This window comes from Elaeis guineensis, chromosome 11, assembly GCF_000442705.2.
Source record: "Elaeis guineensis isolate ETL-2024a chromosome 11, EG11, whole genome shotgun sequence".
Taxonomy (NCBI): Eukaryota; Viridiplantae; Streptophyta; class Magnoliopsida; order Arecales; family Arecaceae; genus Elaeis; species Elaeis guineensis.
In genome coordinates this window covers 110438902-110465054 of record NC_026003.2, presented here as the reverse complement: position 1 = coordinate 110465054, position 26153 = coordinate 110438902, and the positions used below count along the sequence as shown (strand labels likewise).

The 26153-nt window shown below is 39.1% G+C and overlaps 1 protein-coding gene across 1 annotated transcript; it reads left to right on the top strand.

Moving 5' to 3' along the window:
* The first annotated feature begins 578 nt into the window (after nt 1-578).
* On the top strand, nt 579-25607 carry LOC105054200 (C-terminal binding protein AN). Its single transcript, XM_010935653.4, is given in 8 exon segments — nt 579-1358; nt 1361-1404; nt 3487-3655; nt 3839-3969; nt 18658-19419; nt 19553-19600; nt 21828-21944; nt 25322-25607. Coding segments are annotated over 8 exon segments (1899 nt in total). The 5' UTR covers nt 579-805; the 3' UTR covers nt 25397-25607.
* Nucleotides 25608-26153: the final 546 nt, after the last annotated feature.

The following is a 26153-nucleotide window of genomic DNA, read 5'->3' as shown; positions in this document are numbered from 1 at the left end:
GCAGTCATACCCCCTTGCTCGTGAGTTTTGAATAAGTAGCACATCCTTAATACTTTGACCCAAGTAATGCTTGCATAGTGGGGATTTTTTCCTGACGAAAATTATAAGGTCTGGACTCTTGCACCAGAGCAGATACCTAATTTACACGTGGGACTCCCTCCTAAATTCATAAAACAAAGAGAAAAAAAAAGAAAAAAAGAAAGACCCTGAGAACGAATTTAACATTTCTATCCTATCAGAACTGACCGGACGCACCGCCCGTGATGGTTCCCAAATGGGGCCGATGAAAAATATTTTATTATTTCGCACATCACACTGGCTCTGTATATGAATCAATCATTGTGGATGTCCGCGTGGTTCTGCACTGCCCACGGTGCGAAGATAATGTCTCCCTATCCTACATCACAAGGAGAGGTGTATCCTAGTTCCTAAGTCCAAACGAAAATTTATTGGGCCTGAATCTTGTCGGCCAGGAGGGTCGGCCCACAACACTTAATTGCGTGGTCCGTGGACACGGGCTGATGTAATTGAAAACCCAAGCCCATATCTTGTTCCACCCTACTACGCTCTCCCGACCGGTGACCCCATCGTTCCCCCGCCCATCGGTCCTCTCCCCTTTCCCCATCACGGGAATCAAGAAAGCGAACGCGCGCGCGCGCGAGAGAGAGATAAACGACCTGCCAATAAAGCCGGTCGATGAAAAATTTGAGACGACAAAACCTAAAGGAGGGATTTTAGGAGAAGGCTGGGGTACAAAGCAGTCGGTAAGAGAGAGAGAGATCTCGAGAGAGGGAGTAGAACAGAAATGCAGCGCCACCACAACAGCGCGGGCCGCTCGCCGTCGGATCCGAATCGGATGGCCGCGGACCTCCCCCTGGTGGTCTCCCTCAACTGCCTCGAGGACCCGTCCCTCGAGCAGGAGGGCCTCGAGGGCGTCGCCGCCGTCGAGCACGTTGGCCTCTCCCACCTTGCCGACGGCCGGATCGAGTCCGCCGCCGCCGTACTCGTCCACTCCCTCGCCTTCCTCCCCCGCGCCGCCCAGCGCCGCATCCGCCCCTGGCAGCTCCTTCTCTGCCTCGGTTCCACAGACCGCGCCGTCGACTCCGCCCTCGCCGCCGACCTCGGCCTCCGCCTCGTTCATGTCGACGCCGGCCGCGCTGAGGAGGTCGCCGACACTGTCATGGCCCTCTTCCTCAGCCTCCTCCGCCGGACCCATCTCCTCTCCCGCCAGTCCTCCTCCTCCGCCTCCGGCTGGCTCGGCTCCATCCAGCCCCTCTGCCGTGGGATGCGCCGCTGCCGCGGCCTCGTGCTCGGGATCATTGGGAGGTCCGCTTCAGCCCGCTGTCTCGCCACCAGGAGCCTGCCTTCAAGATGAGCGTCCTCTACTTCGATCTCCATCACGAGGTATTGCGCCAATTTTCCTTTCAAAATTTTTCTTGATCGAATATTCATAGCCCTACGTAATGTGCTTACCTTGGATACCCATGCTATATCCAAATTTGATGGGAAAAAAAAAAACAGTTCCTTGTACTAAAGGAAAAGTGGTATTCCAGCACAAAAACTACGGAAGTTGGGATCGAGTTGTGATATTTCTTGCACATGAGTGGTTGTAGCTAGGGACCATGGGGCAGCCTTTGGAGTAGTTAATCCTGCTGCTTGCTTAAAAAAATTCCGAAGGGGACTGCGTATGAATATATTTTGTAAGTTTAGGATGAGCATAAAATGGGGAATCTTGCATAAGATCCTCATTAGCGAATAAAGGGTAGATGAATGGCTTCATTAGGAAAAAAATGGCCAGTAAAATACAAAAGAAATCATGCAGAAAACAAATTGCCTATACAACACTAGAAGGGGATAGCAAAATCAGCTAGAACCAGCAACCTTTAAGTGAAACTTTGGAAAAACATGCCCATTGCATGTCTCCTCCCACCGTTAGTTTGCCAAAGGAAATGTTTAATTTAATAATCTGTTAAAGCTCACTGAATTATTGAAAGAGTGATTAAAATAAAAAAATAAAATATGTTTAAAAACTAGATTCAGAGAAACATAATAATTTTGCAAAACTAATTTTCAGACCCATAATCTCATCTACGTCTCCACCCATCTTTGATGTAACCCACCCTTCAATCACATAGCATCTCACTTCCCCTCCCACCCATCCCCCAATGGCAAAACCCAAAGCCAACTGCCTCCACCACATCATCTCTCCTTGTTAAACTCCAACCAGTAGTTAATTCCCCATTCTATAGGGCCAAGTTCATCGTTTCACTCCCATCATCTCTTGTATTCCCATGAAGCTCATAACTGAAGCCCGGGTTATCCAATTTGGGTTAAGAGATAGCAAAGGAAGATGGGAATGGCAATATAGACAGAGAGGGAAAGGGGTAGGAAGTGGCAGTTGGGTCTTCTTCTGAAAGGGCAGAGGGGCTTTGCTGAGAAGGGCATCAACACAAATGCTGGCACTAGAGAAAGAGAAGGTAGAGAGGGATGTTGGTCATCTAGAAGAAAGAGGGGGGGGGGGGTGTGTGCAGCGGGGGGAATAATGATCGGTATAGAAGCTCTAAACATCCCTCTCTCTTCTTGATTTGATTTACCCACCCCACTCAAACTTGACCCACTCAATGGTTACTTTGGGTTTCAGTTGACCCAGTATGTAATGGGGCATTAGAAACTTCACTAAAACATTTATGTGGCCAGACGTGGGCTGATTGACAGATTTGAATCAGGTCTTCCTTGTTAACCATGAACCATGGTATGTCTTGTAGCTAAGGATGCTTGCCTTGACATTAGGTTTTCAGCACCTCTGGATTGCTAATCTATCATTTTTAATCTTTTAAATCATTGCAAGTTAGGAAGGGGGTGATCTTTCTTGTGTTCCATGGATTTAACTAAAAATTTATGAACTAATATATCATTCTTCATAAGTTTTTTATTTTCATTTTGAATACTTGAGCCTCATTGTTCCATAGACCATGGCTTTACTTGCATTTGACTCCATGTTACCCTCAAAAGTTTTTCGAGGGACTTTAAGTTTTGAGGCCTTAGTTTGTATTGTGTGCCGGAAAAAGTTAATATTTGTATTGTGGTTGCTACCAATTAGTGAAGGAAAACTAACACAGAAAATCCTATTTTTCCCGACAAATATGGTGTTCATGCCACCATCATGGTTCATACTTTGATCCTCTCTGAACTGGAGAGGGATGGAAACAATTGAGGGAACACTGGTTGGCCAAAATCAAATAAGCTTGTGGTGGTAATATTTACCTCCGTAAATTAGGACTTACATGACTATTTCTAGAACATGCACATGTTAACTAGAATGGCTAAAGGTGAGGCTTATGATCCCAGTTGCTTGCAAAATTTTCATGAATTTGTGCATCTGAGAAATGCATGCCTTGTGATTTTGAAGTAAATTGGTAGTGTGGCACCAATGTGTTTAATCTCCCATCCTGTGTTCTAACTTTGCCTTAATACAATTTTTTGTAGCGCAAAGGAAAATCTGGAAGATCTTCTTCTGCATTTCCTCCTTCCGCTCGGAGAATGGACACACTTAATGATTTATTGGCAGCAAGTGATCTTGTTTCACTTCATTGTTCACTGTCTAATGATACCATACATATTCTTAATGCAGAATGCCTGCAGAATATAAAGCCTGGTAAATTTAGTTGCATTTTATGGGGTTATGATTCCTTCTTCTTTTTTTTTTTTTTTCATTTAGTTGTTTTCTTCTGAATACTCAGCATGCCTCTTTCTTTATATTTATAATAGTAATGGTTTGGTTGCTATTGTACCAATTATCCATCAATTTTTGACTTACCATGAACTGGTTTTTTCACAGGGGCATTTATAGTTAATACAGGTAGCAGTCAACTCATAGATGATTGTGCACTAAAACAGCTTTTGATTGATGGGACTGTAGCTGGTTGTGCATTGGATGGTGCTGAGGGGCCACAATGGATGGAAGCATGGGTATGAGCATTAGTCTTGGGTATGATTTATTTTCTTATTATATGTGGTCATTTAGGTCTGAGTAATAATATGAATAAGTTACAATTTACAAATGCATATATATCTTAATGAAAAACACTTTTTATTCTTACATATCAGTTGTAAATTTTCATGCGTGCTCGATAAATTTTGTGTCCCAGTAAAATGGTTCTCTACCTTATGATAAGTGTAGTAATTGGGTGTCCTAGCTACCATCTAGTGGAAACTTTAAACTAGTCTTCTATGACAATCTTGAGTGTTAGAACATTTTTGGAAAAATATTGGATGTCCTTGCTTTAGTTCTTTTAGGATCTGTGCTAACTACAAAAGGGTTCTATTACTTTCGTAATCTTGTAGTTGTGGGCTTGATGAACCTTCCTCAGTGAGTTTAACTAATCTGTAACATTACAATCTCTGTTTCACCTTCTAAGGCTTGGACACATTTCACAAGTATGGAGCTTAAGTTCTTCTCTATAAATTGTAGTGTTTTACTTCTATTCCTTGGTAGTTATGCTCTTTAATTATTTTTTTTGGTAAGCCAGATAGTTTATACCGATCTAGTATGAATACATCTAAGAAGATCAGAAAAAAGGATGTTTTTGAAGGTCGACGGAAGGTCTGTAGTCTTGGTCCACACTGTCTCTCCAATATGCTCAGCCACATAAACGGCCATCCAGTCAGCAGCATTGTTGGTCTCCCGATACACATAGCGTAGCTCCATGGATAGGTAACTCCCTTCCACATAGTGGCTGTCTTAAATAAGATGGTGCACTATGTTGACGGCGGCTGCCCACGTAACTAGGCAACCACCATGGCAGAGTCCCCCTCGAGCATAAGTCTCTCAGCACGAAGCCTCAGTGTAGTGTAGGTAATGTCAGTCCATATTGCCTGCAACTCAACTGCCGAAACCGTGCTCTCGATGAGGTGATGACTGCCGGCAACCAGAAACCTAAAATTCAGGCCATGAATCACAAATCCTGCACCTCCTTATTGCTTCTGATGCTGCCATCGAAGTTGATCTTGACATACCTAGGGATTGGGAGCTCCTAAGTGATAAATATCTATCGGGGTGTTGATAGAAAACAGGATAGGCAGCATGTGTAGATTTTAAAATTTTGAAAATATACAGCGAAAAATAAATCGGGTTAAACCCTTTAACCCCACATGCAAGATACCAGATTTAAACCTACCCAAGTCCAGAAGAAAAATATGAGATCATATCTCATTACCTTTGCGTGGGTAGAAATTCACCGCTTCAGATGATCTCGGATTCGTAAAAGATAGAGCCGCACACGTGTCCGGCCTTTACGGGTATCTATCGGGATCAATCTCAAACTTTACTTCTCGTAGAAGATTCTTCTTCTCAAGAAGAATCTTGGCCTTGAGGACTCTGATCAACTTTTTTGATCTTAACTGAGAGATCAATCCCTTGATCTGCAGTTTTCTTCTTCTTCTCCTCGATTCTTGATCTCTAAATCATCAGAATTCCTTCTAGGCGTGTGGAAGAGAGAACACTCAACCTTTGGGCATGGAAAGGAAGAATATGAGAGAGAGGAGGCATGGAGATGGAGAGAAGGAAGGTTTTTTTGATGAAAAATCAATACTAAGAAACCCTAGAGACCTCTCTTTAAATAGACATAAGCCCTGACACATATTAAGAACCCTGTCATCTTAAAAAGGTAGATCCTTATCTTATAAGAATTCTCTACCTTTTAAATATGATTTATGCCAAATAAAATCAGATATAAAAAGTAATTAATCAGTCATTTTAAGCATGTACAATAACCATCCATGCAATACATGTCAGGTGGTTGAGACGCCAACTCTTGGCGCCCTACAAAGGGATCTCCAACCATAAGAGATGGGGCATGGACCCCACCCTCTCTCCTTCACGTCATGACACATAAGAGAGGGTGGGCCCCTCTAGGATATGGAGCTCAATAATTTTCAAAAAAGAAAAAATACGCCACCCATTCTTCTATCTATTCCACATGCATACTTAGAGATAATTAGGAGATATGGAAGAGATAATGTTAGGATAATTATGCCAACTAATTGATTTAATTAAATCCTCTTGGACTTATAATTAAGAGTCCAATTAAATCTAAATGAATTTAGGTTAGGTTCAAGGCTATGGACTTGATCAAATCAAAGTCTCGAGAAGAATTAGGTTTAACCACGTGCTAGCATGATTCTCATAAACCTAATAGAGTTTCAAATAAATCTTAACCCAATTGAAACTTCATAAGTCTAATTGACAAATTCGAGATTAAATCCCTTAATGTGTGATCCCATATGTTCCATTTTATCTGGTAGTGAGATATATTATGATCCACAATATCATCGAAACTCTTTTCGATAGATTGGAACATTTTCAATTTTACCTTTCGAGGGTCATCGATTATTAAAATGACGTCTGATGAGTCTCACAATCCACCAGTGACACCTAGCAGTATGTAGTGGTGATCAAGTAGAATGAAAATACGAACCTCTAGGTGTAGTTATCGTATGATTTAGTCATTCTATCGTGAGTCTCGAATTGACGGAGGTCATGGAGAACTCGTCAAACCTCATCGTCAGTCTTATGTAAGATTGACTCGACTCGAGTTTATTTGTGAAATCCATGAAAATTCTTTTTCAGTATTCATACTTGCTTTGACTAAAGATTTTCTGAACTCAATCTCGCAAATCACATAGGATTTCTCCTTTTCTATCAAGATCGATAAATTTAATCTAAGTGCATCCTATTCCAAACAGCGAACTTGAACCTACTGGAGCCAACATACACAGCAAGGACTCGAATGGCTAGGGACCAAGGGAATGTGCAGTCAAATTCAGTAGCCTCGTTGTGAATAGCCAATATCACTGCTGGTCAAAGGACCATTCATACCACTGCAGCATCGAGAAGACCACTGACGAGTGAGTAAACATCCATGTGGTTCTCATGTTGGTCACGCTTAGTGCAAGTTGTTCTTTAACAACCACCTGCACCTTTATCCCAGTGTCTCTATACTGCAGATCCAAGACTCATCTGTCTATAAGGGAGGTGAACCGTGTACCGATCTCAAATGGATTAATTACTGTCCTCCGTGATGATCCCTTGATCAGGAGCATTTAGAAATTAACCACTAATTAATGTATGTCTCAAATTCTTAACTCTTTAAGAATATACAAAAATCATTTTTATTAATTTTTAGGATAAATCATGGACACATAAGCATGATTGGAAAGAAAAAATCCTTTATTTATAATGAAAGTATTACAAGTACAAATTTAGGCCCTGAAAATACATAATGTGTCAGCCAAAATTGGCTTCTGGGGCACAAATCCAACAAACTTCCACTTGACCTAAATTCAATTGGCCATATACTTTAGACCTATCTTCTCAAGGTGAGCTTTGGTCTTCTGTTGGCTGAGAGGCTTGGTTAGCGGGTCCACTACATTTAGTGCGGAGTCAACTCTCTACATCTCGACGAATTTTTTCTCGAGGTATTCGCGTATGATGTGAAATCGCCGCTCTGTTCGGATTTCTTGTGAGATTTGGGCTCCTTAGCATGGGCTATGGTGCCGTTGTTGTCACAGTGCAATGCAATGGCATCTGATGGCATCACACCCAGCTCTGCAACGAACTTCTTGAACCAAAAAACTTCCTTAGTAGCTTCAGAGGCGACGATGTATTCGGCTTCTATGGTCGAATTTGCAATGATTGGCTGCTTGGAACTCTTCCAGCTAACCGCACCACCATTACACAAGAAGATATACTCCGATGTAGACTTTCTATCATCGACATCAGTCATAAAGTCTGAATCGGTGTATCCCTCAACTTTCTGCTCCGATCCTCTACCAAAGACCAACATTAAATCCTTAGTCCTTCTCAAGTACTTAAGGATGTTTTTAACAATAATTCAGTGTTCTTCACCTGGATTTGCCTGATATCTGCTCGTGACACTCACGGCAAGTGCTATATCAGGACGTGTACATAACATGGCATACATGAGGCTCTCTATTATCGAAGCATAAGAGATCTTGCTCATGCGTTGGATCTTTTCAGGTGTGTCTGGACACATCTTCTTGAAGAGATGAATGCCATGTTTATGAGGCAAAAGATCTCTCTTGGAGTTTTTCATGCTGAATCTCTTCAGCACCTCCTCTATGTACATATGCTGTGAGAATCCTATCATTCTCTTAGATCTATCTCTATAGACTTTTATACCAAAAATATGGAAAGCTTCTCCTAGATCTTTCATGACGAACTCTTTCGACAACCATACTTTGATCGATGTCAGCATGGGATTATCATTCCCAATCAGGAGGATGTCATCCACGTACAATACGAGGAATGTGACAGCGCTTCCATTGATCTTTTTATACACGTATGGTTCTTCCTCGTTTTTGATGAAATCAAACGTTTTGATCACATCATTGAAGCGAGTGTTCCAACTCCAAGATGCTTGCTTGAGTCCATATATGGACCTTTGCAGCTTGCAGACCTTGTGATCACTATCACTGGACATGAAACTCAGAGGCTGTTCCATATAGATATCTTTCTCAAGATATCCATTTAGAAAAGCAGTTTTCACATCCATCTGTCAAATTTTATAATCATGAAATGCTGCTATAGTAAGCAGAGTACGGATGGATTTCAGCATGGCTACGGGAGAAAAGGTTTCATGATAGTCGATGCTTTCGTGTTGACTATAACCTTTCACAACTAGTCTTGCCTTATAGGTCTCTATCTTACCATCCAACCCAATCATTCTTTTGTAAATCTATTTACACCCAATAGATACAATACCTTCAGGTGGATCTACTAAAGACCAAATCTGGTTGGAATGCATGGAGTCAATTTCTGACTTCATTGCTTCCATCCATTTCTCGGAGTCTACATCTAATATTGCCTCATTGTCGGTTTTGGGATCATTCCTAATGTCCCTATCTCCCACAAAGAATGCTTCCTTTAAATTCTCTGTAAGAATACCTAAGTATCTTTTAGTAGGATGGGAGATCCTACTTAATCTATGAGGTGGAGGAGGTATCACATCTACTGGCTCGTTACTGGGTTCAGATTTTCGGACTCGATGCTCTTCAGAGACTTTCTCTTCGAGCTCAATTTTCCTCCCACTACCTCCATCTTGGATAAACTCTTTTTTCAGAAATACGGCATGACGGCTCACAATCACATTGTGATCCTCAGGAATATAAAAGTAGTATCCCATGGTTTCCTTAGGATACCCTATAAAACAAGCCCTAAAGGATCCAGCCTCTAACTTGTCCGTTTGTTGTCTTTTGACATGGGCCGGATATTCTCAAATCTTGAGGTACCTAAGAGTTGGTTTCTTATCATACCATAACTCATATGGTGTGGTAGGAACGGATTTAGAGGGAACCTGATTCAAGAGATGAATCACAGACAGCAAAGCATGTCCCCAAAGAAAGTCAGAAAGATCTGTGAAGCTTATTATGGATCGAATCATATCCAATAAGGTTCGATTCTTCCTCTCGGATACCCCATTGAGTTGAGGTATCCCTGGAGGTGTTCATTGAGAGACTGTCATTTTTCTTGAGATAGGTCCAAAATTTTTCACTAAGGTATTCCCCTCCTCAATCTGATTGAAGAACCTTTATGGGTTTCTTGATCTGTTTTTCTACTTCATGTCTAAATTCTATTAACTTTTCCAAGGCTTCAGACTTTCGGTGCATCAGATACACAATCATACCATGAATAAGCATCAGTAAAGGTTATGAAGTAGATATAGCCACCCCTGGCTTCTACATCAAATGGATCACACACGTCAGTGTGTATCAGGACTAATATCTCAGTAGTCCTTTCTCCTTGTCCCACAAAAGGCAGTTTGGCCATTTTTCCTTAAAAACATGATTCACAGACTGGATAAGATTGGGAAGTCAATAGTCCAAGAAGATCATCTTTCTTCAGTTTGTTGAGTCTGTCCTCTCCAATATGGTCTAGCCTAAGGTGCCACAGATACTTTTGACTGATCCTATCTCTAGATCTCTTAGACCTTATGGCATTCATAATTTGCTCGTTAATGTTTACACTTGTATCGGTATGCAAATGGTAAAGACCGTCAATCAAGAAAGCACGTGCCACAAGTTTATTTCCAAAATAAATAGAACACATGTCTTTATTGAAATGAAAATTATAATTATCCTGTGCCAGCACAAAGATAGAAATTAAATTTCTACTGGCTACAGGTACAAAGTAACAGTCTTTCAAAAATAAATTAAATCCTAACGGTAGTCGCAGAGGGTAGGTTCCAACGGCCACAGCAGCAATCCTTGCTCCATTGCCGACTCGGAGAGTGATCTCGCCTTCCCTCAGCTCTCTAACTTCTTCAAGATCCTGCATTGAAGTGCACAAATGAGCACTTGAACCAGAATCAAGAACCCAACTAGAAGAAAAGGAAACCGTTAGGTTAGTTTCTATAACAAGTAACTCAGACGTACCTTCAAAAAGCCCATCCTTCTTCCTGTTCTTGACAGTTGCCAGATAGGCTGGACAGTTCCTTCTCCAGTGGCCTTCGACATTGTAATGGAAACATTTTCCTTTATTGTCGGCCTTCTTCGGAACCTGTTTCTTGGGCTTGGCCTCGTTCTTTTGCTTCTTTGTGGATTTTTTTTTCTTCTTGAAAGAAGACTTCCTTTTGGAGGAATCTCGCTCCACAGCTAGAACTGTACCCTTTGAACTTTTTAAGGTGTCTTCTGCGGTCACCAGCATATTCAATAACTCTGGCAAAGTAGCATCAATCATATTCATATGGTAGTTCATAATGAACTATCCATATGAGTCAAGAAGAGACTGGAGGATCAGATCGATCTGTAGTTCCTTGTCCATGTTCATACTGAGCTTCTGAAGCTCCTCTATGTCCTTGCTCATTGTTAAACAATGATCACTGACGGCCTGCCCATCACGCATCTTTGCTCTGAAAAGTCTCCGGGAGACTTCAAAATGAGCTTTGCGACTCTGTTCACCATACAACTCTTGCAGGTGAACTAACATTTTTTTAGCAGTCCTCATGTCTTCGTGCTGTTGCTGAAGATCATTGGACATGGATGCTAAGATGTAGCACTTTGCTTTGTTATCTTCGTCCATCCACTTCTCAAGTGTAGCTCATTGATCAGCAGATGGGCGAGCATGTAACTTAGGCGCTTCCTGATCGAGGACATGGGTGAGCTTTTCGGAATTGAGAACGATTCTCAAATTTCGGAGTCAGTCTTTGTAATTGGTGCCGGTCAATCCATTTGTATCGAAGATTCGGGCTAAAGGGTTTGAACTCGACATGGTTATCTGCAGAGAGAACAGTTTTTAATTAGATTTTGTACTCATAATATTGTTTGTTTTAGGGACTTTAAAAACAAACAAAAAACTCTCACTATTTTCTCGAATCTCCCACACTCCTTAAGTGGAGAAACGAAAATCTATACGCGATCGGTTTCAAGTGGGTACTGCTGTCTCATTAATCTATACACACCTCACTTAACAGTTATTGGTGAGTACAGACCGATGAGTAGACAGAACTTTATCCATTGCTTCACTAAGCAAGATGCAGCGGGTTAGGTCTCTAAGTCCTGTGGCCTCATCTAATAATTATTAGCACATTCCTTAGTTAAGTCAAACCCATCGTTCACCAGTGGGTGTAAAGCCGTCATTGGGACCCTCACCTAATAGTTATTGGGCCCAACCCCATCTTTATCCCGAGACATCACATGTCAATAGAGTGGTTGTACCTTCCCGATGCAACCGAACCACTGTAACTAGTCGAGAACGATCAACGTCAGGAAGGCACCCGCATCTCTACAACGATGGAAGACCTCTAGACTTAATATTTAATGAAGAGATTTGAGTTTAGATCTCTTTTAAATCAGCAGATCTGACATCCGACTGATTAAATTAGATTAGCACATCAATATGTCTAACCAGCCTAGCTGGCATGGGTGAACTCGAGTTAATAAGTAACCTAATACGAAACTAAATCTCTCAATATGGCCAGGTAAGTTAAGATGCGTGGGGGTCCCCTTGTTGCTTTCTTTAGACACCAATCAAAATTGGTCAGGTCAGACAACGGAACCAATTAAATAACCACCATCTAAATACTTGCCTTAGACATCAAATTGGTCGATTAGATTAATCTATTGAAACGGGCCCGAGCCACTGAGCCAAATTTTGGTCTTGAGTCAATCAACTCACATCAAAATATGAATCGATGCGACCAACTACAACAAAAGTCGACTTTGAACCCCTTTGATCTAATCCCAATCATCCATCGATTAGGTTCAATCAACTGCTCAAAATCGAAAAATAGATTTTAGCCTGATCTAATCAATTAGACCCTAATTATAGTTTGATCACTTAGACCTAATTTGTTCAACCCCTATCCACATGCAACAATTTAATTTTAAATCTAAAAATGATTTTAGATTATATTTCATTGCATGCTATTTATGGTTTATGATCTTGAAACTGTTTCAGATCTAAACCTAGTTTTATATATCGAATATATGTAGTTTCAGATCTAAATTAAATATGCATCATAAATATATTAATTTCAGATCTAAAACTAAATTTATACATATCAAATATGTATAAAATCAGATCTAAAATAATGATTAAAATATTTTGAAAGCATCTTTTCAAAAATTGATTCACATCAAACTAGGACAACCTTTACAATATAAGGGATAAACCCTATATCAGGACAACCTTAAACCAGTTTGATGTGAACTTTTAATCATTCTAATTTCAGATCTAAATAAAAAATAAACATATCATATATGTTAATTTTCAGATCTAAAAGCTTTGATTTAATTATTTCGAAAACAGTTTTCAAAATCAATCAATCTCGTGCTAGGATAACTTTTGTAGTATAGGGGGTAAACCCTATACCGGGACAACCTTATATCAGCATAAATTTGATTTTAAATCATTAAAACTTTCAGATCTAACCTAAAAACCAGATCATATGTGTTTTCAAAAAATCTGGCTCTGATACCACTGATAGAAAATAGGATAGGTAGCATGTGTAGATTTTAAAATTTTGAAACTATGCAGCGAAAAATAAATCGGATTAAATCCTTTAACCCCACATGCAAGATACTAGATCTAAACCTATCCAAGCTCCGAAGAAAGCATATATAATTAATCTGAAATTTAAGAAAAATATGAGATCATATCTCATTACCTTTGCACGGATAGAAATTTACTACTTCAAATGATCTTGGATTCGTAGAAGATGGAGCCGCATATGTGTCCGATCTTTACGGATATCCATCGGGATCAATCTCGAACTTTTCTTCTCGTAGAAAATTTTTCTTCTCAAAAAGAACCTTGACCTTGAGGACTGATCAACTCTTTTGATCTTAACTGAGAGATCAACTCCTTGATCTGCAGCCTTCTTTTTTTCCTCGATCTTTGATCTCTAAGTCACCAGAACTCCTTCTAGGTGTGTGGAAGAGAAAACACCCAACCTTTGGACATGGAAAAGAAGAATATGAGAGAGAGGAGGCGTGGAGATGGAGAGAGAGAAGGTTTTCTTGATGAAAAATCAATACTAAGAAATCCTAAAGACCTCCCTTTAAATAGACACAAGCCTTGACACATATTAGGAATCCTGTCATCTTAAAAAGGTAGATCCTTATCTCATAAGAATCCTCTACCTTTTAAATATGATTTATGCCAAATAAAATCAGATATAAAAGGTAATTAATCAGTCCTTTTAAGCATGTACAATAGCCATCCATGGAATACATGTCAGGTGGTTGGGACGCCAACTATTGGCGCCCCACAAAGGGATCTCCAGCCATAAGAGATGGGGCATGGACCCCACCCTCTCTCCTTCACGTCATGACATATAAGAGAGGGTGGGCCCCTCTAGGATATGGCACTCAATAATTTTCAAAAAAGAAAAAATACGCCACTCATTCTTCCATCTATTCCACATGCATACTTAGAGATAATTAGGAGATATGGAAGAGATAATGTTAGGATAATTATGCCAACTAATTGACTTAATTAAATCTTTTTGGACTTATAATTAAGAGCCCAATTAAATCCAAATGAATTTAGATTAGGTTCAAGGCTATGGGCTTGATCAAATCAAAGTTTCGAGAAGAATTAGGTTTAACCATGTGCTAGCATGATTCTCATAAACCTAATAGAGTTTCAAATAAACCTTAACCCAATTAGAATTTCATATGTCTAATTGGCAAATTCGAGATTAAATTTCTTAATGTGTGGCCCCATAGGTTCCATTCTATCTGGTAGTGAGATATATTGTTATCTCGAAACTCTTTTCGATGGATTGAAACTTTTCAATTCTATCCTTTGAGAGCCATCGATCATAAAGATGACGTCCGATGAGTTTCACAATCCACCAGTGACACTAAGCAGTATGTAGTGGCGATCCAGTAGAATGAAAATATGAACCCCTAGGTGCAGTTATCGTATGATTTAGTCCTTCTATCGTGAGTCTCAACTTGACGGAGATTATGGAGAACTCGTCAAACCTCATCGTCAGTCTTATGTAAGATTGGCTTGACTCAAGTTCATTTGTGAATCTTATGAAAATTCTTTTTCAGTATTCATACTTGCTTTGGCCAAAGATTTTCTGAACTCAATCTCGCAAATCACATAGGACTTCTCCTTTTCTATCAAGGTCGATAAATTTCATCTAGGTGCATCCTACTCCAAACAGCGAATCTGAACCTACTGAAGCCAACATACACAGCAAGGACCCGAATGACTAGAGACAAGAGAACGTGCAATCAAACTCAGTAGCCTCGTTGCGAATAGCCAATATCATCGCAGGTTAAAGGACCACTCATACCACTGTAGCATCGAGAAGACCACTAACGAGTGAGTAGACATCCATGTGGTTCTCGTGTTGGTCACGCTCAGTGCAAGTTGTTCTCTAACAATCATCTGCACCTTCATCCCAGTGTCTCTACACTATAGATCCAAGACTCATCTGCCCACAAGGGAGATGAACCGTGCACCGATCTCAAATGAATTGATCACTGTCCTCCGTGATGATCCCTTGATCGGGAGCATTTAGAAATTAACCACTAATTAATGTATATCTCAAATTCTTAACTCTTTAAGAATATACAAAAATCATCTTTGTTAATTTCTAAGACAAATCATGGACACATAAGCATGATTGGAAAGAAAAAGTCCTTTATTTATAATGAAAGTATTACAAGTACAAATTTAGGCTCTGGAAATATATAATGTATCAGCCAACAATTAATTTCTAGGATACAAATCCAACAGGTGCTACCATAGCAGTCGGAGAGTCCCAGGCCTCCCCGATATCCAAGGTCGAGCCAATCGAAGTACAATGCACAATCTTTGTAGCTTGTAGTAAGGTCCTCTTAAGAGTGAGCTGCGCAGACTGTCAAACATCCTCGAATAAGCCCCTATTCCTAGCCAGCCAGATGTTTTAGGTAATATAGGCCGCTCGAGTACCGACAACCCTAGACGCATAACTCTCCATGCTCCTCCGAAGGGTCTCTAAAAGGGTCTGAGTAGGCTCCATGGGGATAATGGTCATAGCATCAAGATCGGGCATCCGCCACATCAGGTGAGCACAATGGCACAGGAATAGGACATAATCAATAGTCTTCTTGTCCAAACCGCAGAACAGACAAACCGTTGGAAGTTCCATGCCTCTAGCACGCAGGGCCACCTTAGTCTGGAGCCGGCGCGAAGTCACTTTCCAAATGAATAAGCTGACTCTCGGGTGGACGTGCAGCCTCTATATCCAGGTCCCATCTAGCCTCCTGGTCGAGAACCCCCTGTAAGCCTCATACAACTCCTTAGGCACCACTTGTGTAATGCAGGTTGGTCCCCACACTCACATTTGGGCTGGTGTGAATAGGCAGTATAATAGAGAGTACCCTCTCCGCCAGCTTGGCACCACACAAGTGGGTAACAACGCCAATATTCCACCCATGCCCCCTCCCTCGACTGAAAGAGGTCACAAATATGACTCACCTCTGTGGTCTCCATGCTTACAAAAGTAGGTCATTTGCTCAGTGAAAGCTTAGCAATCCATGGGTCTCGCTAGATATCAATCGTCTGACCATCACCCACTAATCATCTGACTCGATCTAGGACCGTTTGAGCCTGAGCATAGATCTCTCGCCACACAAGAGCTACACTGGTCTGGTTGGATAGCCTCATAAAGGTACCAAGATCTATATCAGGCTCTCATGATCACACTCCAAAGGCAAATCAGTTGTAAAAGAAATCTGGCAGTATGTCTGGCAATCAATACATCACATCTCACCGTAAGGGACTGGATACCAAGATCTCAATCTCTGGTGGGTTGACAGATCACATCCCAAGCCAAAAGATGGATGCCACCCGTACCTCGATGAGACCCCCATAAGAAGCTCCTAAAGTACTATTGCTCACATCTCATCACCATCATCTTCGGCAAAATGGTGTGGGACATAAGTAGATAGGAACTGAGCTGAGCATAGATTTGACAAGTGTGACCCTGCCCATCATGGAAAGGCATCTGGCCTGCCAACCCTGGATCGCCTCCTCAATCCCCGTACACTCTGTTCTCTGAAGTCTGTGCCCAGTGACTGGCACCCCGAGATAATAACAAGGCCCAATGTGCTCCAAGATCGCCAGCCTCTCACGGATAACCTATCTCAGCTTGCCCTTGGTCTTCGGATTGAAATATAAGGCCGACTTCATTAGATTGACCTTCTGCACTGAGGCCGCACGATACTCTAGAATACATCAAAAACATGCTGCATTTCGAGTAGTCGCCCAACCAACTAAGAGACAGTCAACTGCAAAAAGGAGGTGCGAAATCGACCCAACTTCTTGTGCAGGCTCATAGGGGTCAAGATCCTGCACCATAGCAGCCGCCCGCAGCGCTCCGGACAACGCATCAGCATAAAAAATAAAGAGGCAGGGGGACAAGGGACAATCTTGGCAAAGGCCGACTGTAGACTGGAAGTAGTTAGTCGGCGTGCCGTTGACCAAAAAGGCAAAGGTGACTGAATGCTTTCTAATTATTCACAAACATCTTTATCATAAATAGTGGGTACTTTGGATGTTGGACAAATTATGCTATTTATTGTTTTCTTGAATGTGTTACTTTCTTGAAGGATAAATAGATGAGTACTTGTCCATTTGATGTTTATATTGTTCGTTGGAAGACTAGCTTTAAGTAAAGTTTCATGACTGATTGTGTCTTTCCCCTTTTTCATCTCCCTCAGCCCCCTTTTTTTCCCTATGGTTAAGCATCTATGATTGTTGAAATGAACCCTGATTGCTGGGAAGAACCTACCTGGGAAGCAAAAGTGAACTAGCTAGAAGGTGTGTTTTACTTTGTACCAAGATAAAAATAATTGAACTTTTTCATACATCTTTGTGAATGGAATTCATGTTGATAAGCTTAATTTTCATATGGTAGGCTATGATGGGCTGAGAAAGGTGCATCTAAATTAGTTTGGCTTGCAAGTTGCAACAGCACAGGGAACCTCATGGGTGTTCTTGTTGTTATGAATGTGTCTTGCTGTCCCTCTCGGGGGCAACTAATATTGAATGCTACAAATGGATATGCTATAACAGGTTAGATTTGTCACCACAAAAATAGTTTGACCATGCAGTGTGCAGTAGATTTGTTGAGTTGCAAGAGGAAGTCAAACAGATGGAAGATAGCTTAGCAGTTAAAGAGTGAGCATAACTAAAAAGGTGCAGTCCAGGTGTTGAGCCTGCAAAATTGGGTGGGTTGATTCTTGAGTATGTCATACACTGAATGACTTAATGTTATAATGAAGTAAAATCGAGATTTTGGTTAAAATTGTTTGAATAGTAAAATCCAGTTGAATATAAAAAAAGGTGGTAGATAGGTAATGCTTCTAATAGATTAATAGATTGCAAATCATTTGGATAAAAATATTTTGAGTAGGTTGGAATGTTTTGGGGTATTATATATTACTACATATGAAGGAAAGTTCTTGTAACATGTTCTTTGTCTGCCATGAGATGCCTTCTCACCTGTTGTTACATGAGAAGAAACTGGCTGGCAAAGAAGAGAAAATAACAAGCAAGAATTACACTGAACTTTCTGGGAAACTGAACTCTCAACTCCATACTCACAAATCTCCAAAAATATAGGCATGCAACTGACCCTGTTTCCTTAATAAATCCTGACATCAAAAGTAGAAAAAACAATCTTTAATGGGATAAATGGCTCAGAACTGTCCATGCTTCCTCTCATGTGCATGACATGTGCCAAGGTCTAATCCATGATGGCTTAGTGCAGGTAAACAAGTACCTTGTTATATCTCAATGTCCCAGAAAGTTCTCTATAAAATATATATCACTTGGGTAATAATGCTTTGATTTGGCTAATATTTCTATTGGGGGGTGGGGGATTTATCTTATTTTTACATGCCTCTGCAATCACCTTACTTTTGATTTCTCAAAAGCTTCTTGGAATTAATTTACTTTTAATTTCTAATTAAGTGTTGATTGGATCTAGTTTTTTTATTGCATTAGGAGGTTGAACCATTTTATCTGTTTCACATTACTTTATGATATCCTTTCTAGTTGCAAATTCAGTGATTTTATTTTTGTGATTAACTTTTTTTTTTTTGGATCTAATATTTATATTTTGGTGACTTCAGGTAAGAGAGATGCCAAATGTGTTAATCCTTCCTCGGAGTGCAGATTACAGTGAGGAAGTATGGATGGAAATAAGGGAGAAAGCAATCACTATATTGCAGTCATTTTTCTTTGATAGAGTCGTTCCAGAAAATGCTGTTTCTGATGAAGATGAAGAAAAAAGTGAAACTGGGTATGAAGAAGACCAGTCGGAGAAACAAGTTAAAGAAAGGGTTTCTGATGGTGAGCAGAAGACAGATGAGAGCCATTTAAGCTCAGATTATTATAAGAAACATAGTATGCATCAATCGAAGGAGTCTCAAGCTTCAGGTCTATCTCAAAACATTGGCTCTAGATCTGAAGGAAGGCGCAGTAGGTCCGGTAGGAAGGGTAAAAAGAGACCTGCTCACCGTAGATCCCAGCAGAAATCGGATGATTTTTCAGCAGTAGAAAGTGATAGTAATTACACCTCACGCCGGGATGATGATACTGCTATAAGTTCTCGGTTTGCTTCACCCGAGGATTCTAGAAATAAACAAATATGTCTTGTGGATTCAGCAATGGAATCAACTCCCGAAAAACAAGTAAAAATAAGTACAGGGCTTAGTAGAAAATCTGGTGAGCTGCTGAAGGATGGTCTTGTTATAGCATTGCATGCAAGAGACCGTCCAGGGTTCCATGTATCCAGACAAAGAGTTCCTGGTGGTGGGTGGTTCCTTGATACGATGTCTAATGTAACAAAAAGAGATCCTGCTGTGCAATTCCTTGTTGCTTTTAGAAGCAAGGTATTGTTTTGAAACTTTCTTATGCTTCATTTTTGGCGTTTATCTACTTTCTCCCTACTCAAGGATGCACTATAGTTGGAATTACTATCCTTCTTAGTGGCCTATGATGCTATTTTACTTCATTTTTCTTCAGGATACATTAGGATTGCGATCTTTTGCTGCTGGTGGGAAACTCTTGCAGGTCAGAATATATTGCCTCCTCTTTTGGAGAAATAATTTGCAGTGGTGGTTCAATATGTAACAGATAATATTGTTGGGTGATCAGATTGAATACTGAAAAGTTGGTATTGCAAAAAAAAATGATGAAGGATTAATAAAGCCACCCACTGTTTGATAAGGCTTGTATGGTTATGGTTTAGGCTTTAAAAACATTACTTTGATTTCTGGATAAGAGCAGAATGAAGGTCTTTGTAATACTTTAATTTTCAGCTACTTCTTATGGTGAGGTTATGCTTTATTAACTTGAACAAGGGCATCTGATCATAGATTATTGAACTCTTTACCTTTTCTATAAGTTGAGCTTCACTTCCTGGCACTGGTAATAAGTATCTTGCGATTCACTTGACTATGAGCCATGTCTTTATAGTTTATACTGTGAAACTTGGGGAGCAAGTTTTGGAGTGGAACAATTATTTTTTCAGGGGTGATCGCCAATATATTCAAATATTATTTAAATGCATAGTAGCAATATCTTTAGTTTCTGTTTTAGACATCTGCAAACCTGAGAGAAACATGAGATACATAAATAATGTTATATTCATAATTATCTTTTGTTGGTAAGTTTAATATATATAATGGTTATATATTTCATTGTATTTTTTTTTTATGGATAACTTATCTGCTATCTTTACTTCTTTTGATGCTTCCATATAGAGAACCTTTGAGACTTTCTAAAATTTCCACTCAACCTGAAAAAAGAATTAAATCATCTGAAACATCTCTCAGAATTATCTTTGCCGATCCAAACTTGAGTGAGACATTTTCTACAATTTTTAAACTTGCATTAAAATAAATGGATCACATGCTCATTGGAGAATGGTGTGTCATGTACCATCAGTTAAATCTTTGGTGCTTGAAAACTTAAAAGTACAATTGATTTTGAATACAATTGAAGGATACTCAAATGTTATATCTTTTAAGATGGGCAGTATTGCATGAACCTGGACAGGAGGACTGGACATGAATACAAGAAGATGTGAGCTTGGCAAAAGGAAAAAAAGGTGATACAAGAAGATATAGGAAAAATGATTTTAACTAAATTGCACATACTCAATGAATTCTGAACATTTTATGGAATGAAATCATTGAAAGCTACTCTTTTTTGAAGTATTCCAATATGCATATGCGTCATCCAAACTCCAAAAGATAGCTTTCATATAAAAGGAAAAATCACATTTTACATAGTTATTTTAGCTCCTATGTCCTTATCTAGCTCTTCCTTGAAAACAATCAGATCCTACTTTCAACTTCCCTGTGCGTGTGGAAGTCTTTGCTTGAAAGGCCAATTTTCCATCGATATCTAAAGGTGCACAAGAGGAATTTGATTAGTATCTAAGACTGTTACATTTTGACCTGGAAATTTATATCCAGCGTGGATTCCTTTGATGTAGACACAAATGTCCATGTAAAAAAACAAATTTTTAACCCTGAAAGGGCAAAAGAATAATTAATAAAATACTCTACTAGCCTCCTTGTACAACTACAGTCACTACAAGAAAATCACCCATTAGCTTTATTTTTGTTTGTTTGTGCAGACATGCAGTTTTAGATTACTTGAAAAGTTTCATCGGAATCCATAGGCTCTATCTCAATCTTTTATTCGTTAGCAACATTCATTTTAGCATTCAATGTCTTGTCTTCATTCTTTGGGTGGTTCACATGATTTAAAGTGACAGTATTGCATCCTTGTTGTAGTTAATAATTGCTTTATTTCTGAAAATAAAATCAACTTCATTTTGAACTGGTGCTTGGAAGCAGAGCTCCTAAAAAATTAGGATAGGAAGCACTTAGTGCAGCACTAAGTTGTACGCACCTTAGAAGCTTTTTAAATAAATTACAATAGCCACTTGGAAAAAAATGCAATAGTCACTTTTTGGCATGGATGTTGGTCTGATTTTCACATCCTTGACGAAAGTTTAGATGTAACATAAACTTGGCCATTTACTTCTTAAAGGAAACCTAAATTTAGTTGAATATTCATGTGCAGAAGGTTATTTGTTAAAAATTTTCTGGCATCCTTTTGGTTCATTTGTTCATAAAACTGCTCTATCAATATTTTTACTGGAAAAAATATGATGATGTGATGAAATCTGTTGTAAAGTAATTCTATACGATGATATATTACCACAAATGTAATCGTGATCCTTTTACTGAAAATAGATCTAATTTACTTATCTTCTCTTTACCAGATTAATAGAAGAATGGAATTTGTATTTGCAAGTCATAGTTTTGATGTGTGGGAGAGTTGGATGCTAGAAGGTTCTGTGCTGGAGGAATGTAGACTTGTGAATTGCAGAAATCCATTGGTATGTTCATATCTTTATCATTTTTCCAAACAATAAAGTTTAAACCATTTACTTATAGATACGATTTTAGCTGTGGAATGTTACTTACTCATAACATGTACTATTTTGGTGATCATTTTTAAAGTTTCATTTTATATCATGTTGTATAATATGGTATATTATGTGCTGTGGAGTCAGCAAAATATGCCATGTTTAAGAGATATGAATTGATGTGGTATTTAGCAGTTTCTGCGCATCTTATAGAATATTGACCGGTACATTCAAGGCAAACCAATATTTGTGAATGGTGATACCTGTCAAAATTGTTTTTCCTTTGTGAAAGATTTTACATTGATGTTAATCTATTGATTTAAGATCAAAATGGTGCTACATGTGCTTCCTTCTTGTCTTAACACTGCTGCATACATAAGACACTTCAGTTTGTTTGATTTTTTTTGTATGAATCAAAGTTTGTATTTCGTATTGTGACTATTTGTCATTAGGCTGAATTCTGCATTAGAGTGTGCATTTTCTGGGTTGCTTATCTTCTCATTACCGCGCATGCCAAGAGCAAAATAGTATGACGGAAAATGTGTGTTATGTTCATCGCTGATCCTTACAGGCAAAATATGCGACAGTTAGAATCTTTTGGCTTCTAATTTATGGCAAACTTGTTGGCCATCTTGCTTGCTTGTAATGCTTAACCTCTCTATGCATCAAAATGTTGCAACTTATAAAAGCAGAGTACAACAAATTAGGATCTATAGGGGTTAATTCATTTGCACTGTAATTACTTTCTTTAAAAGATATCAAGTTTGTTTCTTTATGAAACACCAGGAGATCAATGATAACCAACAGATTATATGCTCTTCATATGCTAAAATTTTGAACTGATTTATAAGGTCTGTTCAAACATGGGGGAGAGTCATGAAGATGAAAAGAAGACCATAAGAAACATGATTCTGTGAAAAAATATAATTAACTATTTCTTTTTCAAATTTCTCATGATAGTTGATGGATGATAAGCAAACATCTAGATTTTGAAGTGCTTTTACGTTTTTAGTTTGCGATGATGAAGATATAAAGGTGTTGTTGTAGATTTGAAAAACATTTGAACAACTTAGGTCGATATATAGGATGATAAAACTATGGTCCCACACAAATAATAGATTGCAACATCTGCCATAGAAAAGGAAAAAAAAAAAAAAAGACAATGTTGGTGCCATTTTAAACAGTACATTGGCTAGTACTGTGTCATGGGCAAAAGTGTCAGCTACATCTTCAGAGCTGGTTAATCAGGTTTTATTTCTATCAAGATGGATAGGAAACTAGTATGGGAATGTTATTGAATTTGTAAGTTTTGAAGGAATCAAGAGTGTTCCTGTGCATCATCAACTATGATATCTTACCATAAAAGACAGCACATTTTCCATTAAAAAAAAGAGGGAGAGATAATGTTGATGGCAACAGAAAGAACAGAATATATCCAGGGTTTGTAACGTTAAAAGAATGTTGGAACCAAAAGGTTACTTTTGCAGCTATTGTTCCCTCACCACTAAAAAACAATATTACTTACAGAAAGGAAATGTATTTCCAGCAGTTGTAGTACGTAGTTTCTGAATGTTGTAGCATGGTTGTTATCTACTTCTTTGCTAGAAAATGGTATAATTAGTCTCGTCATTGAATTTAATATCTGATTAAATTGCTTCTCTTTTCTAAGAAAAGTGATGTAGAAAATTTGAGTTTATTACTATGACAATTCTGGAAACCATCATGTAAATCAAGAAGTTTGATTTTGGACTCAGTTTCTTTTAAAGCTTCTCGCCATGTTTTTATGTTTCAATTGCATCTTTTTATTCGAAAACTGATAGAAAATCAGCTTTTTTCTCAGAACTTGATCAGTTAACACCCAATGTTGACATAAATTAACACTGCATTCATTTTGATGTATATATGGGTTGGTTATTTAGGAATTAAATTATTTAATTGTTTTTGAGTTGATGGTGATGAAACTGTCCTTTGGGAAGCATTGTTTCTAGAATAAGCTCAGATTTGTGCTGCTGCATTTGGTTGGATGCTAAGTCAATTAGGGAAAACTGGTATTTTGAACCACTTCTCTGTATCAATAATTAAATTTTTAAGAACTAACTAGGTCCGTAAAGTTTTTGCCCGTGTTCCATGGAATCCCCTAGCCAATTCATGTTCTAAGAAGTAGGATACAATGTCCAACCTAGATACTGAGGATCAACTTCTTGATTCATGTTTCCTCAGAGGTTTTGTATACGGTGGACGATATGAGTGCAACGTCAGTGCAATAACAGCTCTGAGAAACTTCAAATCATTCAAAGGAGTTTTGGTTATCTATCTGAGCTGTTGATTGCATAGTTTTGAGAAGAGGGATACCATAAGGAAAGGGAGCCCTTGCCAATCTGGTAGGATGGGACCAATTTTAAGATGCTCTAATCATCTTTGGGTGCTTCTGGTGGTATGTTTTGCCATTTGACCTTTCTAAGGTCAACTTTGGTTTGATATGAACAAATTTGCCTTTTAAGACTTACAGATGAGCATGTGATCTCCATGGAACAGGATGTGACAAATCTTTGTTCTAGTGGAAGAGGCTTGATACCCATAAAAGCTCAATAATTGGTGGATTTATGTAGATAAGCAAATAGGATTTCTTGGCGTAAGTTGATAGTTAGATGTGCAAGGTGTCTCCCGCAATGCTGTTAAGATGATACAATGGTAGAACTTGTCATTGCCCTGCTCATCCCAATGTAGTCGGAGTTAAGTTTGGTCTAGGCCTTTCTTGGGAATTGTCATTCTAGATCTTAAACCATCCCGGTCCTGGCTTTCTTGATGACCACCTTACTGGAGTGATGCCTGTTTATGGAATGCATGAATTCCTGTGCTGGAGACGTTGACCATGAAGGTCCCTTGCTTCTCATAGATCAGCTTGTTGAAAAATATTGCCTAGATGTTCAACTAAGAATGTCTGCATGAGATATACCATGGTCAGATAGGCCCTTTGGCTAGAAGTAGACCAAGGGCAAATTGCACTTGGTCTTGGAGCAATTTCTTTGGTGTTTAAGAGGAAATTAAATGCCCATTCTCGATAAAATGATGCAGAGACATGAAATTTGACAAAATAGAATGCTCCTAAACTTCAAGGAAATAAAAAGGGTCGCAGAAGAGCTGGAGAAGCCAGGGCCAGGAGCGCTGTCATCTCTGATGCTGGCCACCTCATGTGTTTCCATCAAGATGGCGGAGAAGGAATGCTGGTGTTATTGACTACGCATGGCTTATATATGTTCTTAATGCCTTGATGGAGCTTATTCTTGCTTTGTGTGTGATTCACTTCGTTTCTTGTTTAACTCTGTACCCAATTTGTCGAAGTGCAGGCTGTCTTGGATGTACGCATTGAGATTCTTGCAGCTGTGAGTGAAGATGATGGAGTTGCTCGATGGCTCGATTGAGTTATATGTGACCCATGCGAAATGCTTTAGGCGATCCAACTGCTCTTAATCTTTTGGTTTGTTTTCTTATCAACGACATGTAAACCATTTAATTTTGAGTATGTTTGTGGGAATCCAGGTCCTTGCACGCAGAATTTATATAATTTCCCAGCTCTGTATCAACTTCTATTTGAATTTTCTTAAAATTTGGCTTCCATTCTGTGCCCCTCAATGGTGATAGCGCATAATATCTTCACTCCTTTTGCTTGGCCTGCCTCACTTAAACATTGAATTAGTACTGCACCTATTTTCTCATACTGGTCAGATTAGTGTATTGCAATCTTGGGACGCATATTTCATATCTTAGATCATCGTCAGTTATTTCCTATTGATTTTACGATCAAAAATATTTCTTGGTGAGTGCATAACAGAGGCTCACCAATGCACGTTAGCCTGTCTTGGTTCTTTATAGTGCATTGCCCTCCATCATCACCCCTATTATAGGGGATTTGCAGGATTCTTTTTGTGGTACAAATGCTATTAGTTAGTGGCACTAGGTTCATAGATATGTAATGATTGAACCTAGAGTAGCCTGTGTGCAGGTTTTGACGGTCATCATTTTGCTGTCCGGTACACTATTCCTCTCTCCAATCAGTTGTTGCAGCCAGGTCAACCTCCGTGCCAGCTTAGAAACCATAGCTTAAATTCTTAGTCGTATATCATCTGCATAATAAATTTTATTATCGTTCTTTACAATTATATAATTGATATTAATTTT